This window comes from Convolutriloba macropyga, chromosome 4 (assembly GCF_964194025.1).
Source record: "Convolutriloba macropyga chromosome 4, txConMacr16.3, whole genome shotgun sequence".
Classification (NCBI taxonomy): Eukaryota; Metazoa; Xenacoelomorpha; order Acoela; family Convolutidae; genus Convolutriloba; species Convolutriloba macropyga.
Window position 1 is genome coordinate 67612997 of NC_134471.1, and position 18965 is coordinate 67631961.

Consider the following 18965-nt stretch of genomic DNA (forward strand, 5'->3'; position numbering starts at 1 on the left):
CGATATTCTGATTTTGTCCAAGTTAGGGTAGAGATTATTTTGCACGCCCTTGACTTTTTGCGTTTCGCGTGATCTAAAATTCTCTCTCAATCACAATTTCAATTGGCGGCAATTTAATACTAAAAGTCAAATGAAAAGTGCGCCGAAACTGGTACCATTTTTTACTTCTTAGTCCCATTTAGGCTCCCCCTCCTCTCCCTCCTCCCCCCTCCCCCCCCCCCCCCCCCCCCCCGACTGAAGCAGGCTGCAATTGATTAAGAGCTCCCACTAGTCGTTCGAGAGCAATTCGTCCGACGTTTAGTCGGTTATGTTCATTTTTTTTAATAATTTTTGTCACTTGAACCTCAAGGCAGAACCGGACTGCCAATAATATAATAAAAATTGACATAAAACGGATCAATAAAATGCTTGTCCCGTCCGTCGAAACATATCTGTCTATTTAATATGTTCACCGCAACAATTAGGCTTATATAATAATCAAATCATAAACATTCTACATAATGAGTTTGAATTTCATAGTTTTGCCCATTTATAATTCTAGGTGTTTATGGTAATGGCTATTCTCAACTGTTAATAGGTTACTTAAATCCTTATCGGAGAAAAATGAGATTTAGTTTTTATAAGCTACTGAAAACTAATTTTTTTTTTGCTTTTTGACTTTTTGTTTATTGTGACATTGGACATATCCGAGAGTTGCCGTAATGTCTTTACAGAGTTCAGACAATAACGGGCCAGGGTAGTTCAGAAGAGGAAGAGGACGAGGATGAAAGTGATGAAGTGGATTTCAAGGATGACCAGAGTCTATCTGACAAACTGATCGCCAGCACAGACCGACTCAGATACAGCCCAGACGCATCACTCGTAAGACAGCACCAACTCATTTAGGACTCCCCCGCCCGCGGTTTTTATGCCCCCCCCCCCGCCCCCGCCGCGCTCACTCCACGCCACTTCAATTGAGCCAGAGCTAGCCTCCTTAAACCGTAGCTAGCTAATGACAAAGCCAACACCTCGGCAGTCGTTTGAGAGAACTTCGACCGATGTTAGTCGGTTTTGTTTTTAATAGCCGCGAAGATATAGCGGCTATTATTGGGGACATCGTGGTTTTTATAGCTGCGAAGCTGTAAGCTGAGCGTAGCTATATTGCGGTGCTCTTGGTTTTTTTTTGTTTCGTCGTCTGACGCTTCAGTTTCGTTTTACATTTGTTCTAGAACATTCTGTCTCGACACTGCTTAAATGGCCTTTTCGCGCTTGATTTCACGCTTTCTGCGTGACCTAAATTGCGGTTATTCAGAAACAGAATCTGTTCCTAGAACAAAGTTGATTGTAAGAAAACAGATTGTATGGTCCGACAGCCGAGTGGTTAAGGCGATTGGCTGTTAATCCAGAGATCGCCGGTTCGAGACGCGACAGGCAACATTTTTTTGCACCCAAAAACAACCTCCTTTGAAATAAACTTGTAAGTTTTATAGGCGGCGGCGATAACTATTATCAACTCACTTCTGTATCTTTTTTCCATCTGTATTTTACGGCACGCAAGTCTATTTCACAGCTATTCCGGCAATCTGCCGGCTATGTTTAGAATTCAAAGAATTTGAATTGTATTGGGGCGCTGCGTTTTTTAAAATGTTTTCACACATTTTTTTAATGACTTTGAACTTTCAAAACGAGATAAACAAGTAAAGCCCAGCGGGCATTAAGTTTCATTAGAGGCCCAAAGTGGGCTTCAGTCGTCCTTCAAGTGCTTAGAGTGGTGCAGCTGCTGAGATGGCCTTAATTTAAGGTTTAAAGGTCATTTTTAGGAGTTTTTGGGCTCAAAAAGTTGCAATTTTTCATGTTTTTTGTGATTTTTTGTTATTTTTGAGTTTTATGTTTGATTAGCCTTAGGCTGAAGTTTTTAAAAGTTGATGAAGGTCTTTTGCGGGACAAAATTTTTTTTAATGACCATTTTATGGGCTATATGCTTTGGTACGGCAAACAAACACGCAAAATGATACTTTTTTCAAGTTTTTTTTTAAAATTTTTTTGTCTTTTTCTGAGTTTTTCCAGCCTCAGGGGCCAGGGAATCGCCTTTAAGGTTTGATAATAGGGCACTGCATAGTTTCTAGTAACATTGGAATGGTTTTAACATTTTATTGTCTCGATTTTTTTAAATCGATTAGCTAGCTAATGACAAAGCCAACACCTCGGCAGTCGTTTGAGAGAACTTCGACCGATGTTAGTCGGTTTTGTTTTTAATAGCCGCGAAGATATAGCGGCTATTATTGGGGACATCGTGGTTTTTATAGCTGCGAAGCTGTAAGCTGAGCGTAGCTATATTGCGGTGCTCTTGGTTTTTTTTTGTTTCGTCGTCTGACGCTTCAGTTTCGTTTTACATTTGTTCTAGAACATTCTGTCTCGACACTGCTTAAATGGCCTTTTCGCGCTTGATTTCACGCTTTCTGCGTGACCTAAATTGCGGTTATTCAGAAACAGAATCTGTTCCTAGAACAAAGTTGATTGTAAGAAAACAGATTGTATGGTCCGACAGCCGAGTGGTTAAGGCGATTGGCTGTTAATCCAGAGATCGCCGGTTCGAGACGCGACAGGCAACATTTTTTTGCACCCAAAAACAACCTCCTTTGAAATAAACTTGTAAGTTTTATAGGCGGCGGCGATAACTATTATCAACTCACTTCTGTATCTTTTTCCATCTGTATTTTACGGCACGCAAGTCTATTTCACAGCTATTCCGGCAATCTGCCGGCTATGTTTAGAATTCAAAGAATTTGAATTGTATTGGGGCGCTGCGTTTTTTAAAATGTTTTCACACATTTTTTTAATGACTTTGAACTTTCAAAACGAGATAAACAAGTAAAGCCCAGCGGGCATTAAGTTTCATTAGAGGCCCAAAGTGGGCTTCAGTCGTCCTTCAAGTGCTTAGAGTGGTGCAGCTGCTGAGATGGCCTTAATTTAAGGTTTAAAGGTCATTTTTAGGAGTTTTTGGGCTCAAAAAGTTGCAATTTTTCATGTTTTGTGATTTTTTGTTATTTTTGAGTTTTATGTTTGATTAGCCTTAGGCTGAAGTTTTTAAAAGTTGATGAAGGTCTTTTGCGGGACAAAATTTTTTTTAATGACCATTTTATGGGCTATATGCTTTGGTACGGCAAACAAACACGCAAAATGATACTTTTTTCAAGTTTTTTTTTAAAATTTTTTTGTCTTTTTCTGAGTTTTTCCAGCCTCAGGGGCCAGGGAATCGCCTTTAAGGTTTGATAATAGGGCACTGCATAGTTTCTAGTAACATTGGAATGGTTTTAACATTTTATTGTCTCGATTTTTTTAAATCGATTAGCTAGCTAATGACAAAGCCAACACCTCGGCAGTCGTTTGAGAGAACTTCGACCGATGTTAGTCGGTTTTGTTTTTAATAGCCGCGAAGATATAGCGGCTATTATTGGGGACATCGTGGTTTTTATAGCTGCGAAGCTGTAAGCTGAGCGTAGCTATATTGCGGTGCTCTTGGTTTTTTTTTGTTTCGTCGTCTGACGCTTCATTTTCGTTTTACATTTGTTCTAGAACATTCTGTCTCGACACTGCTTAAATGGCTTTTTCGCGCTTGATTTCACGCTTTCTGCGTGACCTAAATTGCGGTTATTCAGAAACAGAATCTGTTCCTAGAACAAAGTTGATTGTAAGAAAACGGATTGTATGGTCCGACAGCCGAGTGGTTAAGGCGATTGGCTGTTAATCCGGAGATCGCTTGTTCGAGACGCGACAGGGAACATTTTTTTGCACCCAAAAACAAACTCCTTTGAAATAAACTTGTAAGTTTTATAGGCGGCGGCGATAACTATTATCAACTCACTTCTGTATCTTTTTCCATCTGTATTTTACGGCACGCAAGTCTATTTCACAGCTATTCCGGCAATCTGCCGGCTATGTTTAGAATTCAAAGAATTTGAATTGTATTGGGGCGCTGCGTTTTTTAAAATGTTTTCACACATTTTTTTAATGACTTTGAACTTTCAAAACGAGATAAACAAGTAAAGCCCAGCGGGCATTAAGTTTCATTAGAGGCCCAAAGTGGGCTTCAGTCGTCCTTCAAGTGCTTAGAGTGGTGCAGCTGCTGAGATGGCCTTAATTTAAGGTTTAAAGGTCATTTTTAGGAGTTTTTGGGCTCAAAAAGTTGCAATTTTTCATGTTTTTTGTGATTTTTTGTTATTTTTGAGTTTTATGTTTGATTAGCCTTAGGCTGAAGTTTTTAAAAGTTGATGAAGGTCTTTTGCGGGACAAAATTTTTTTTAATGACCATTTTATGGGCTATATGCTTTGGTACGGCAAACAAACACGCAAAATGATACTTTTTTCAAGTTTTTTTTTAAAATTTTTTTGTCTTTTTCTGAGTTTTTCCAGCCTCAGGGGCCAGGGAATCGCCTTTAAGGTTTGATAATAGGGCACTGCATAGTTTCTAGTAACATTGGAATGGTTTTAACATTTTATTGTCTCGATTTTTTTAAATTTTCCTAAAATTTTTTTTGTCAATTTTTGATTTTCGTCCATTCTAAATGCCATAAAAACTATTCCATCGTCCGATAAAATGTCACTGCATGGTTGTTAGTGTCAATATAGTTGTTTTCATCAATTTAACATTTCGAATCTTGGAAATTTTTTAAATTAATTTCTCGTTAAATTCAAGTTTTTTGATAACATTTCTTTTATTAATAGCCGCACGGGGATAGCTGGGGCTATTATTGGTCTTCTCTTGGTTTTTTTATTTCGTCGCAATTTTTGTTACGACCATATGACGTCACAACCACTTCAAATCTGCTTTTTGATCATTCGTTCATGCAATTTCAACTGAAGTGCGTGTTTGACGTCATTTTTCGGTCTTATTGGAGCGAGTTCTTTTGTTCATTCGCGTGATTAAATTTTCGGTCACACTCGATTTTTACCTCGCTCTCAAAAATGACGTCCTCACTTCGAAACTGACTTTTATTTACTTTAATTCAAAGAGATAAGGTCAAATGGGTGTGTCTCAATCTAAATGAAGGTTATTTGAGAGCAGCTAATTGAGGCAGTAAAAATTTAAGTAATCAAAATATAACATACCAGCCTTCAATGAAAAGACGATTTTTTTGGTCTGTCTTTTTTACTGTTTTTTGGGACTGTAGATCTATGAAGCTGCTGTTTTCTGGCAATCTGCCACCTATGTTTCAATTTTCCTTGCCTCAGTAGCCAGGTTAGCTTCTTCAGGGTTTGATAGTATGTTATTACATAGTTGCTATGGGGCAATCGAATGTTTTGATCGTTTTAATGGAACAATTTTTTTGGAATTTGAAATTTCTAAAAATTATTGCCTATCGATCTTTGAGCCAAAGATTTTTTAAAGGCTTGGAATTGGACTACTGGATAGCCTCTAGAGACGCAAAATTGATTCTGAAAATTTTAGTATCACGATTTTCAGCCACATTTCATTAAAGTTTGAAATTGATTTTATTTTGTTTTAAAAATTTTTCTGTCATTTTCTGAGTTAATTGGTCTTCAAGGGCGAATGAATTTTTTTCAGGTCTTGTAGATTTAGTCTTGGAACAATTTCAGAGACAAAAATTGGTTTTGAACTTCTTTTGAAATAGGTATATATATAATGGGATCAAATTTTGTCTTCGAGGTAAAAGCTTCAAGAGTTTTTGCAATGAACATGTTTTTGTTTAATTGGTTTGATTATTTTAGTTTTCAACTTTTTGAAATGATTGTATTTCAGGACTTGTCCTGCTATGTTTTTTTTTATTTCGTCGTCTCTATCGATGATTCTTACGACTTGACTTCTTGGAATTGAGTTTTCAATGACTTCAGTACTGTTTTGCGGTAAAAATTTGTGCGTGACGTCATTTCCGCTTTTAGGTCAATTGCCTGACTTGCCTCACTCGAAAAAATGACTTCTGAACTCACTTATGAAACTTTAAATTTTATGAACATTTACTAGTTAATCATCAGTTGTGGGGATCTTTTAGGCCCTAATACTTGAGTATTTGATTTCGAATAACAACTTTGAAAAAGCTGTTTTAGTGCTTTTTCCTTATAGACCGTATGTGTCATAAATTTGACAGTCCGAATCTAACCCAAAAAGTCTAGTGGTCTATTAAAGAACTGGTGGTCGATCTGTCCATCTTATTTCTTTAGTTGTTTCAATTCATGGAAGGACACAAGCGTCTCGCGGATTTTTTTTTCGACAATCTGTCGGCTATGTTTAATCAATGGCTTCTTTTTGCAGGCTGTAAAGTCTAATGCCCTATTGAATAAATTTTGATTAATTGATCTCGAACGATATTTGAAGCAATTATCGTAGTCGTGTCTCTGTTAAACAAAGTTGTTGTTTGAGTTCTTGAGTGCCTTTTGATCGCGTGGCATAAATTTGTCAAGATTTTTGTTAAGCATTTTGTGGCGTCACGCTCATTGTGTCAGGTTTGGTTCCTTAGTTGATTGGGTTGCGTGTGTGATATCATTCTTCGTATTTTTCACATCAATTCAGATTTGGTCGTTCGCGCAAATAGTTCGGTCACACATGACTTATTGACAGTCAAAATTGGAGGAATCACGTTGAAAAGAGATAGTCTCAATAAAATTAAAAGTTATTTGACGGCAGATTCTAACAAGGAGGCTCAGAAATGAGAGTTTTCGCATATTGTTCCGACTCCGCTCAACCATGTTTTTGACTTAATTGTCCGCCAAATGAGGAAGAGATAGAAAACTTTCAAAAAATCACCTATTGTTCGAAAATAGTAGTTGTATCCATTTTAAAAAATCGCCTTAAGCTCACACCACTATACAAACAAAACAAAGAACATTAGAGGATCAATGTTACCTGTCATTAAGGAGAGTAAGAGACAAGACGAACGACAGTATCAAATAAAAACAACAAACTACTTACGACCAAAACTCTGTCTAACTATTTTTTTAATTAAATGAAAAAGTCAAATTGGCATCAGATAAAATCTTAACTAAGCTAATTGACATTCATTTCGCCAGAAAAGAAATATGACGTGCTTTCATAGTGTATTATCAAGATGTAGACAGAAAACAATGGGCAAACTTAGAAAATACACTTATTGAAAACAATTAAATTCAGTCATGAAAGCCATTAGCTATCAATTGAAATCGTTCAATGGCTTCATTTATGCCTTCATACAAAACCATTGGGACATGTCATTTTCCAGAGTGCCATACGACTACAAAAACAGGAAAAATCGACTTTTCGATTCAACTTTGCGAGGAAGCGGTGTTTAAGCCTGTAAAATCACGATGTATTCACTAATAATTTTGAATATAATCATTTGCGCCTTCTTTCAATTCAATTAATGTGCTATGCGACTGGTAATTAAAGCCCTTAATTTGATTATCAGAAAAGACCGCAAAAGAGAACCTGAAAAATTGGAAATTGAAAAAAGCGTAAAAACTAGTATCAACTCCAAAAACCATTATTTAAATAATAAAAAAGCAATAAAGGCTACATTGTAGTTGACTTGAAAGGAATGGAAACCCTCTCTATGCTGAGACTAAGCTCAAAAGTACAGAAATAAGATTGAAAGTGGCAAATTTTAAAGAACCGTGTTTTTTAAAATCAAGTTTAAAAACCATAAGACAACAGCCGTGAGATTTCAAATAAAAAGTGGTGAATAGAATAATTTTTTACTCTTTAGGAGGTCCATTGGACATGCTAGTGTGAGTAAGTCAAAAGGCTACAAATTAACAACGAATAAGAGGCAGAACTCAAAATTTCACAATCACTTACGCAAATGGCTTTTAAGCGAAAACTTATGGTTTTCGCTGAAACTATCATGTTTGCTCTTTGGCCTTAGACTACACGTAAATTTGAGCTGCATGTAATTGATATTTGACTTGAACTCATTATATTCTGTAACTAGCATAAGAAAAAGCAAACTATTTAAATGTTAAGGAAATTTAATTTAACAAGTTTTTAAAAATATATACAGCGCGCCATTGCAATCCGCATTGTTTTTGAACTATAAAATTCCTGATCTAGAACAAATCTGGTCATTTTCTTGCTGCTTCTCCATTACAACAATTTTTTCAGTTGTTACCGATTTTGTAAATTTGCAAAAAAAATAAGAAGGACTGACCCAAAATACAATCGGAATCATTTTTCATAGGAAAAATCAATGATGGGACTAACAGGCGTTGATATCGCTACCCGACTACTGGTAAAAAGACGCAATTTTTCTAAAACATTGCGTAATTTTTTTTGGCGAACAAAAATCATATTCAAAAATAACTTATTTTTTTATTACTATAGGTTTAAATTAGCGACAGACCGTAAAAATGTTATGTCGAGATTTTGTGAGAAAACAATTTTGCCCATATCTGAGTAAACAAAAATTGTTTTCAAATATTTAGCTGGACATATAGCCCAAACAGTTGCCTAACTTCTTTATATCTTTAAACATAAAACCAATCAGACTATCGTTAACAATTTTATATCTTAAGCAAATTTGATCAGAATTTAATTAAAAATTACAAAAAATGTAAAGCAACGGAAGTCAGGCTAACGTTCTGAAAATTTTTTAAACCTCTGTGTCCTCGGTAAAAATTAAATTCGAAGAATTTTAATTTATTAAAATTCTACGCTTGACAGGTTCTAATGATTTCACTCACAACTCTGTACGATGATTATATCAATCGGCAAAATTGACTGAACAAAAAAACCCAGTTCAATGTATAGTTCATCCCGCACTAAAGTGGGTTGGAACAAAAACAGGCAGAAGTCTTAATCAAGTTGAGACATCTTTTTTTTAATAGCCGCCCTCATCTTCTCAGCCGGCTATTATAGCGCTCATATTTTTTTTTACTTCGTCGAACTTTTTCGCTTTACCATTTTGCCGCTTTTTCAGCATTTTGCGTGAAATCTTTTCGACTTCTCTAGGCTAGTTTCTCTCGTCTTTCATTCTGCTAAAAGTGATTTTGAACATCAGTTGCTCAGCAAAGCAATTCAAAATGAACAGAGTCGGTATAAAAAATTGAAGTCAGAAATAGAAACGGATAAACCCATAAAGCCCAATTTTAGATGCCCGCTATTTGAACGTCGTTCCTATAAGTCGTAGTTACCATCTCTTATGCTTATTGGTATTGATAGTAGCCCCTGTAGCCTCTCTCTAAGAAACAGAAGTATGTTCAACTACGAAATGCCATCAAAATAAATCGGACTTAAAAAAATGTTTGTGTACAATTTTTTTTTTCGATATCTATTCTTTCAATCCCAATCATGCTTATTGGAATCAACGGCGGCTATTTTCCGGCAATCTGCCGGGCCGGGTATGTTTGCAATAGCCGCCGTCAGCCTCTCAGAGCCTTTTATTTAGCCGTTCTCCTTTTTACGACTCGTAGAGGAGTAAAGGTGATCTATTTTTTAATCGCTGACTTCTTTAATTTGTCTCGCGTTTTATTCTTTCTATCTTGCGTTTTAAAGGAAGTCAGATGCATTACGAGGAAAAAGTGTTTAGATCAATATGCTGTAGAAAATGAAAAGCAGCGAGCTAAGAGTTGTTTTCGTTTATTCATTGAATTGAGAGTGAGCGAGAAAAGTAGGAGTCAAGAAAATATCGCTGAGGGAACAATTTTTTTCGATAAAGTGCGGATTTTTCAAATTTTAACTATACAAGGTGTTTGTCTCAGATAACTTAACTCTTGATCATCTGACAAAAATATTAGACTTTTGGGCGCATTTTTTAGCTTTTGTTCTCCGTTGGACGCTTTTTTAGCGGCTTTTGTAATTTTTTTTAGCATCCGGTAGTTTTTCTGATGAATTTAGTTATTTTATTGGTTTAAGGGACATTTCGATTTGATTGTTTTTAATGTGAGTTGTGTTTAATTAAAAGATTGGGTAATTTTAATCGAATTATCGTATTTTTCTGAAATGTTTAATTTCTGAATTAAGCTTTTGTCAATAGCTTTTCTTGATCACTGTTCAAGCTGGAGCTATTATGTAGGTACTGCTAATCAAACCTGACAGTTCATTGTTATTCATCGAATTTTTCACTGAACTAAATTATATAAATGTAATTTCTTTTCGGTTTTTGTCTGCTCTTACATTGTTTTTTAGCTTTTCTGAATGCTGAGTGCAATGGGGTAGTCCACTGATTCGAGGTTCCCCGAATGAAAAATAATTGAGAGGCAGCATTTAAACTTTTGGAACTTTCTTTTATTAGTAGCCGGACATCGATAGCTGGGACTATTATTGGCCTTCTTGTTTTTTTTATTTCGCCGTCAAAATATTTGTTTCAACCATTTAATAAAAAGAAATTTTGTTTTGGTCTGCTGCTTTTACTGTCTTTTTGAGACTGCAGATCTACGAAGCTATTGCGGCTATTTTCTGGCAATTGAGCAATTTCTAGCTGGACTTCAGTTTAAAAGCTGAATTAATTATGATTTCAGAATCTAACTGAAACTGCAAACCCAATTAGAACATTTTTGACACTTTTAAAATTTCTGTCATTGTTTATTTATTTCAGTTTCTGTTTCAGTCACGGTGTGCGTCAAGCGGGTCAACGACGACTATTTTCTGACAGTTTTGCTGGCTATTTTTCTAAATCTTTTGTTCTAATTTTTTCATCGAATTTTTGACTACAGGTGAGCGCTGCTATAGCGGCCATTGAACCCCCACTACAACATATTAAAACCCCCGGAAGCTAAAATAAATTAATTTAGCTACAATAGCTGAATTAAGTTATAATAGTTTTAGCCCCCGCCAGTAGTTCGGGAGCATTTTGTCTGACATTAGTTGGCTGTTTTTCATTTCAGTCAAACAAAATTAAAGAGTGGCAACAGATTTTAAAAGCCATGCGTTGGGAGCAAAAAAATTGATTACGGGAAGCTGTTTGAGGTAGTTTTTAGTTGTCATTTCTTTTGGCCTGGTGGTTTTCGCTTTCGCATATGATGTACGCTCGGGAGAATTTTAAAACCATTTTAAGCTATTTTGGTTCTTAAGCTATTAAGCAGTCTGAGATGTAACTACATGACACTTCAACACTTGTTTGTTGCCTTTTTGCACCCATTACTAGTCGGATGCTTTTGCACGTGAATAGCGAATCCAACGTGGTCCCTTTTATAATTTTTGCCTCGGAAGTCGTTTGAGAGCAATTTTTCCGACGTTAGCCGGTTTATGTTTTCATTTGCTAATTTCTCGTTTGCTTCATTTGGGACTGATCCACACATTGGCATAAATCTTTTGTGACAATGAGAGCAATTTGTAACCTGAATCTTTTGGAAACTGTCAGTGGAGAAAAGTGGCAAAGTATTTGCTTTAGAATGCATCGTTGGTCAGCCCACCGAAGACTCCAAGGACAAGTATAAACAGATCGCCACGAAAAATCCCAACATATCCGAACAGTAACACTACTACACCCCGAGGCACTATGCTGATGAGTGGCAATGCATCTGGTACTCTAGGCAATGTGGTCGTCAATACGTTAGGCAATTTGGCCAGCTCTTCGACGTCTCCCTTGCAGTCGCCAAAGGTTAGAAGTTTGGATGTTTGACATGATGAAAGTCAAGATTTCGTACCTTTTGATTTTCTGCTGGAATTCTTTTGGGGTGATAAATAGGCCGTTTAAAAATGATGCCAATTAGATATGAAAATTGACTATATCATGACAATATCATTAGATCTTATGGGAATTCTGACTTTTTTGTGATGACGTCATATCTTTTTGTTGTGCATGAGGTAACAGAATCAGCTTAAAAACACAGTGTTTGAATTTGACTTCCCTGCCAAGAGATGAATCAAATGCACTAAGTGGTATTTTTACGCACTAAGTATTATTTCTTTATAACAGAGCCCTCCTGTTAATTCTAAATTGAATCTATGATATACTCGTAGGGTGAAGACGTACGAGGGGAGAGCACGCCGGGTGATGAGAGCAGTTCAACAGCAGGAACCACGAAAGAGAAAAGTGTTGCTGAAGTTAACAATAAGGATGATAAGATCACAAAAGTAGTTGATGACAGAAAAGAAAAGGCTCTACTTGCTGCATCCGCAGCCCAAAGGTAAAAGCAAATAACTTGGCTATTTTTAAAGTAAACACATCAAATGTTGGAACCCCCAAGGCGGTTTGTTAACTTGATTGAATCATTAAATAGTTATCATTTAGTAGTGATAATAATTGAACGAAGTTCGAAGGAACTATTGATTGCTCTTGAACGAAGTTCATAGCAATTATTGTAAACGTGTTGGTCTTTTCTATTCAAGTTTTTCGCTTGACCCTTTTTGCGCTTTTCTTCTAGAACGTTCTTTGACTTCTCAAGTGACTTTTTCAAGCTTTCGTTCTTCATTTTTGAGTGATCTCTATAGTGCTTCTGGTGAGGGATCGGGAGGAACATGGGTCAAATCCCGGTGGGTCCTGTTTTTGCACCCGTAAAGAAAAATTGATCTAGGCTACAGCCCATGAATTAAATTGCCTCGCCTGTCCAAGAGCAATTCTTCCGACATCAGTCTGTTTATGTTTAAAGCGTGCCGCTTTTTTGCAAAATTATTGTTTGGCCGTTTTCTTTTGGATTGTTTTTCCCTCGCTTGAGTGATTTGACTTGTTGTTGTTGTTGATGATGTTGTAGCTGTCGTACAGAGGTGCAATTCGCAGGTAATTATGGCAGAATACAGGGGCTTATTGCCGTTTTGACATGTTTTCGGAAGTAACTGGATACGTTTTCGTACAGCTCTATTCAATTCTAAATTCAGGGTTTAGCGGACCGTTTCCGAGGAGCGCAAGAGGAGTCAGATATTCACTAATTGAAGTGCGATTTTGGAGCTAAAAATTAGTATTCCGATGCCGACTGATAGCAAATGTCAAGAAAAAATTATCGAATTTTTAAAGTTGTTGAAGCAAAGCTATATTGTTTTTCAGGCGGCTTCTGGATGCACCTGCTGCAACAGATGCCTCGACAGATATAGAGCTGGTGCCAGGGGGTGGTCCTGAGTCGTCAGATGCCAAACTGTACTCAAAAGTCAACTCACTGTCCCGACAGGTGAAACAGAACTTGCAGGATCAAGAGCAGTTGGTGTCTAATAATAATAATACCAGCCACCCTGTATTGAAGCGAGATGAGATTGAAATCGGTGAATTACAGATGAAGACCAAGTGAGTTGTAAATAAGTAAAAAAAAGTCTTTGATGCATGATTGCGTAATGTTTAAAGTTGAAAATAATTTAATCCATGACTTAATAAGTATAGGATTTCCTGTATGTCTTCCTTTGGATCAAACATAGCTATTTTCGATGAAAACGTATTGTCTCGAATGTTTTCAATAAGTGTGGTGGTTCCACAAATATTAACGGGTAGAAGAATATATTTATCCTTTGTGTTATAATACGAAATATTGACAGAAAGCACACAGAAAATAATTGGTACTCGGAAAGGACAGGGAGAGGCACCATACGACTTTCTCTAAGCCTGACCTATTTATTTATTGTTTAACTTCTAAAAAAATTTGATCAAATTGATCAAAAATTGTATTTCATGCAGAGATGAAATACTCAAAGCTGTACAACAAATCTAAAAATTGATAAAAACGAAGAGCTGAAAAGAATCAAAATATTGCAAAATTTGAAGTAACTGAGCCCGGCTTGTTGTTCTTGAAAAGATCAAGACTCTGTCATTGATCTGATAAGTAAAAGCGCAGAAAACTCCCCATCTCTGCAAATATTTAAAATTGGAACATTCTGACATTTTTTGCAATTTTCATTTGGGTGCGCCTTTGCAATTCTGGCAGCTCTTCTACGGCTACTGGCGGTAGTATACATCTAATTAGCCCCACGAGAACAGCAAGCAAGTTTTCTATGATGAAGGTGCATAATGGTGCAACGGAGCTAAAGCTTCAACAAAGGGCGCCAGAAAAACGTTATAATTAATTGAATGTAAGTGTCTCTAACAGGAGCCGACTTGCAAATAACTCTGAAAATATTTAGCAAGTTTGTACCTACTCCAGGCCTCCAGAGTAAATATCATTAAACTCACATTTGATTGTGTTTGATCAGTAAATAAAACCGGAAGCCGAATATGTGCTTAACTAAGTTTAGGATAAATATTTACACCATGGTGATTCTTTGCTTAACAGATATCAAAGCTCTAATGTTTTCAAATCTGATACCTATTTTTGCTCAATGTGTTTTGGCGTCTGGTTGCACATTTAATAAAAATTTCAATTTCGCTTGTAGTAGCTGGTTAAAAATATAATAGGTTTTTGGATGGTTTTCTCTTGCCTGTAAAATAAAAATCTCTAGATAACTCTAGCGCTCTTATAACTGATCTTAGAATGAATGTCACTCCTTAAATGCGTGTTTGAAATCCGGAAAATATTTGTTGTCCTAGAATATGTCCCAACAAATGTTCCGCTTTTAACGAAAATGATTGCCAGATGTTTTTGCAGCAAAATGTAAATTGGTTCTAGAGAGATATGGCTACAGCAAATATATGGAAGGAGACCGTACTGATTAATAGTTTGAATGTTACTTCAGAAGCGGGCTTTTCGGACACAGTGCCGTATTTCAGATTGCACGCACTGCTTTCGGAGTCTCGTTTAACAGAATCAAAGTGATCCATCAGGATACGAAAATTGTGTTCAATTTATATGATAAGATACTTGCCTTCTGGCTTAATTTGAAAATTGCTATCCTTTAACTTGAACTGTACTTTAGACGCACGTTTTCCTATAATTCCCTTGGTTGTTTTCGCCATATTAAGGACAAGTTTATTTAAATAAAGTGAATTTTTGACGGTTACCAGAATGTATTGGATGGCTACCAGTCTGTATTAGAGTCTAAAATTTAATGATGTGAGATTTGTAGCACTCGCAAAAGAACTTCCAATGTGCTATATGCACTAGTGAAATCTTGAATGTGTTCTAAGAAAGGCAAAACATCAAGTATGTGGACTTGGGAACAAAATTTGATCTTCGCCGTAAGAAGGACCAATGCATGAATACGCTGGTGTTTATTTGTTAGATGTAATTTAACTGACGTAGTCATTTCGCCTGAGAATAGGTTCTTAATTAATGAATTATCACGGTTTAATGTGTCAAATGCTTTTGCCTCATCAAAGAAAATTCTGGTCGCTAACGTACTTTTCATTCAATTCGACCAAACCATTAATTAATAGCCGCCCTCATCTTCTCAGCCGGCTATTATAGCGCTCCTATTTTTTACTTCGTCGAACTTTTTTTCGCTTTACCCGTTTTGCCGCTTTTTCGACATTTTGCGTGAAATCTTTTTGACTTCTCTAGGCTAGTTTCATTCTTCTGTCATTAATAGCCGCCCTCATCTCAGCCGGCTATTATTGCGCTCGTATTTTTTTTTTTACTTCGTCAAACTTTTTTTCGCTTTACCATTTTGCCGCTTTTTCGACATTTTGCGTGAAATCTTTTTGAATTCTCTAGGCTAGTTTCTCTCTTCTCTCATTCTGCTAAAAGTGAATTTGAACATCAGTTGCTAAGCAAAGCAATTCAAAATGAACAGATTCGGTATAAAAAATTGAAGTCAGAAATAGAAACGGGATAAACCCATAAAGCCCAATTTTAGATGCCCGCTATTTGAACGTCGTTCCTATAAGTCTTAGTTACCACCTCTAATGCTTATTGGTGTTGATAGTAGCCCCTGTAGCCTCTCTCTAAGAAACAGAAGTATGTTCAACTACGAAATGCCATCAAAATAAATCGGACTTAAAAAAGTATTATTGTACAAAAATCTTTTTTTCAATATATTCTATTCGTTCAATCCCAATCATGCTTATTGGAATCAACGGCGGCTATTTTCCGGCAATCTGCCGGGTATGTTTCTGCTCAAAGTCCTTTTAAACAGCAGCTGCTCAGCAAAGCAATTCAAAATGAAGAGAGTTAGTATAAAAAAATCAAAGTCAGAAATAGAAACGGGATAAACCCGTAAAGCCCATTTTTAGATGCCCGGTACTTGTACTTTGTTCTCATAAGTTTTAGTTACTATCTATAATGCTTATTGGTATTGATACTAGACCCTGTAGCCTCTCACTGGGAGACAGGAGTATGTTCAATTACGAAATGACATCGAAATAAATCGCACTTAAAACTGTTTTTATACAAAAGTCAATTTTTGTTGATATTTTCTTTTCTTTCAATCCCAATAGAGTTATGGGTATCAACGGCGGCTATTTTCCGGCAATCTGCCGGGTATGTTTTTTATTTAAGTTCGAAACTGAACTCGTTTTTATACAATAGTAAGAAATCGTCAATGTATTTGTAGATTCTATTATACATTATCCGTTAATTTTTTTTACTCCATCGAGTTGAAAAAACTTGTCTATAATTTTTCACATTATTCTTCAACCTTTCTTTGCTTAGTTGAATCACTTTTGCGCTCTCTAGTTGCTGTGGAAAACTCATTCGTGGATTAACCATTAATATGTGCGATAAAATGTTACAACAGAATATTTCGAAGCCTCAACAATATTGCTGCTCATAGTTATCTCCGTAAATAGTTTTTAAGTAAGTCAAATTATAAACTTATTTGAATTCTTTATTACAGTAACCTTTTATAGGTAGATTGATTGCTCTATAGCAAGCCAATCATGAGTTTTCAGTGACGGAATAGAATCATTTATCTGCCTTGCTATGTTAGCATTAATTTTTGAATGGTGGCGGTCAAGCAAGCCGATAGGCAAGCAAGCTGAATTTTGAAAATGAGGTCAAGTAAGCCGAAAAATTTTGGGATACCCGTATTTTAAGTTGCACCTGGCGGGCCGGTGGGCGCGCGATTTCCGGATTACATCCCGCAACGGATGAGAGACATGGCCATGGACAGCGGTCCGCTGAGGCCCTTACCCAGTAGATGTCTAAAAATTGACATATTTTTGTTTTTTTTTGGCGCATTGGAATACATTATGCACTATAATACTACGCGCCGTATTTATTGTAACGGCTAACAATGTATTATTTCTGATAGATTACATAACTATTACATAACTTCCGCCTTGCTTTTCTGTCGGCTTACTTTTACTTCGGCTTCCTTTGCGTTCGCCACATTCTGTGTTTCCGCCTGCTGCGTATAATTGATGCGTATCGTAGTTGTCTTAGGTCTTGAATCAAAATTTGTTTTGTTTTCATTGAGTTCTCATCTCTTTATTTATTGATCATTTTAAACTCTGACTGTTATTTTCCCGATCGGAACAGATGAAAATAATGAGGCTGTCGGAAAGGTCAACAGATATAAAAGTAAAGGTAAAAGTTGCAGCGTTTCTTCAAGTACCACTCAAAAGACACCACAGCGACAATTTCAGTTCTCATAACCTAAACTAAACAAGACCTTCGGGAACTGCCGGTACTAGCTCAGAAATATTTGATGAAATTGCCTGCGTATAATTTTTAATAATTCGACTGTGTTGATTTTAATGTCGTAGTCAAAGCTCTTGTAATATTTTTTAACTATCACGCGTTTCTTCAAATGTTCTCTTTTATTGTTCTTGTTTATTGTAGATCACAGAATTTTTTTGTATTTTTTTCGGCTATTTATACAGTAAGCGTCTATTCAAAATCTGATTTCCTGGCCCCTAAAATAATGGCAGTTTTCCATGTTTTTATCTTAGCTCCCTTTGCTGTCTCTTTTTTATAGCTGCGAAGCTGTAAGCTGAGCGTAGCTATATTGCGGTGCTCTTGGTTTTTTACAATTCAAAGAATTTGAATTGTATTGGGGCGCTGTCTTTTTTTTTTTAAGATCTGTTCACACATTTTCATGATTTTTGAAGTCAAATTGGAGTAGTGATTTTGGTCACGCCGAAACAGGAAGTGGAGCGAAAAAGCGAGTGGTTTTGCGGCGTGAATTTTTGTCGCTCTAATTTTAAAGTAGAGTGAGAAAACGGTGTTTGAACAAAAATTCGCTTTCTCGCTAGTGGTTTTTTGTTCACATGCGGCAATTTCACTTTGATTTTTACTGTTTTTTCGATTTTTTGGATCGGATTTTTTTCTAAATGATTGTCCCAATCTATTCATAGTCCGTTCAAGGTCTAGTTTTCAATGAAAATTCTTTGAATTGTGCGTCAGGACTTGTCCTGCTATGTTTTTTTGTTTCGTCGTCTGACGCTTCATTTTCGTTTTACATTTGTTCTAGAACATTCTGTCTCGACACTGCTTAAATGGCTTTTTCGCGCTTGATTTCACGCTTTCTGCGTGACCTAAATTGCGGTTATTCAGAAACAGAATCTGTTCCTAGAACAAAGTTGATTGTAAGAAAACAGATTGTATGGTCCGACAGCCGAGTGGTTAAGGCGATTGGCTGTTAATCCGAAGATCGCCGGTTCGAGACGCGACAGGGAAAATTTTTTTGCACCCAAAAACAACCTCCTTTGAAATAAACTTGTAAGTTTTATAGGCGGCGGCGATAACTATTATCAACTCACTTCTGTATCTTTTTCCATCTGTATTTTACGGCACGCAAGTCTATTTCGCAGCTATTCCGGCAATCTGCCGGCTATGTTTTTCCATGCCATACTAGAAATTTAATAAATAGAAGGAACGAGAAATCGGGGGGGGGGGGTAGGGGGTCTACTGCACGTTTGATATTTTTTGTCAAATTACTAAGTTCGATAGGCTGACTTGCTTGACGCGTTTTCAGCTACAGTTTACATCAATTAAACCATAACTATACAAGTCCTGTCTGGAGCAACTTGATTCAGTGGTTTTTTACTATGAGCCCTGATACGCATCTTAGACAAATTCGTCCTACCTCAGTCGGTTAAGTTTCGGATTATTGGGTTAAGATAAGTTTCGATTATTAGAAATAATGGTATTCAGACTTTGTTCATACTAACATAATTGCTCTCGAAAGAAGTGGGCATGATCGCCTTTTTAATTGCTCTCGAACTATTTTCGAAGCAAGTTTTCTGCTCACATGTCTTTTCTATGTAAAATTGTGCTTGACCTTTGTGCTTATTCACAATTCTTCGTACTTCTCAATTGGC

At 36.5% G+C, this 18965-nt stretch overlaps 3 protein-coding genes across 3 annotated transcripts in view; all 3 read left to right on the plus strand.

Annotated features, from left to right (window-relative positions):
• LOC142337844 (uncharacterized) overlaps positions 1 to 850 on the plus strand; it is a 10273-nt gene extending 9423 nt beyond the window's left edge. The window contains exon 6 of the mRNA XM_075387395.1: positions 714 to 850. Within this exon, the coding sequence (XP_075243510.1) occupies positions 714 to 727 (14 nt within the window). The 3' untranslated portion in view covers positions 728 to 850. The remainder of the gene's footprint in view (positions 1 to 713) is intronic.
• Positions 1 to 18965, plus strand: part of LOC142337845 (centrin-3-like) — a 447449-nt gene that overhangs the window by 322216 nt on the left and 106268 nt on the right. The window lies entirely within an intron of this gene.
• LOC142337842 (uncharacterized) overlaps positions 726 to 18965 on the plus strand; it is an 89281-nt gene continuing 71041 nt past the window's right edge. The window contains exons 1-4 of the mRNA XM_075387393.1: positions 726 to 861; positions 11298 to 11507; positions 11870 to 12036; positions 12891 to 13124. Of these exons, the coding sequence (XP_075243508.1) occupies positions 11406 to 11507; positions 11870 to 12036; positions 12891 to 13124 (503 nt within the window). The 5' untranslated portion in view covers positions 726 to 861; positions 11298 to 11405. The remainder of the gene's footprint in view (positions 862 to 11297; positions 11508 to 11869; positions 12037 to 12890; positions 13125 to 18965) is intronic.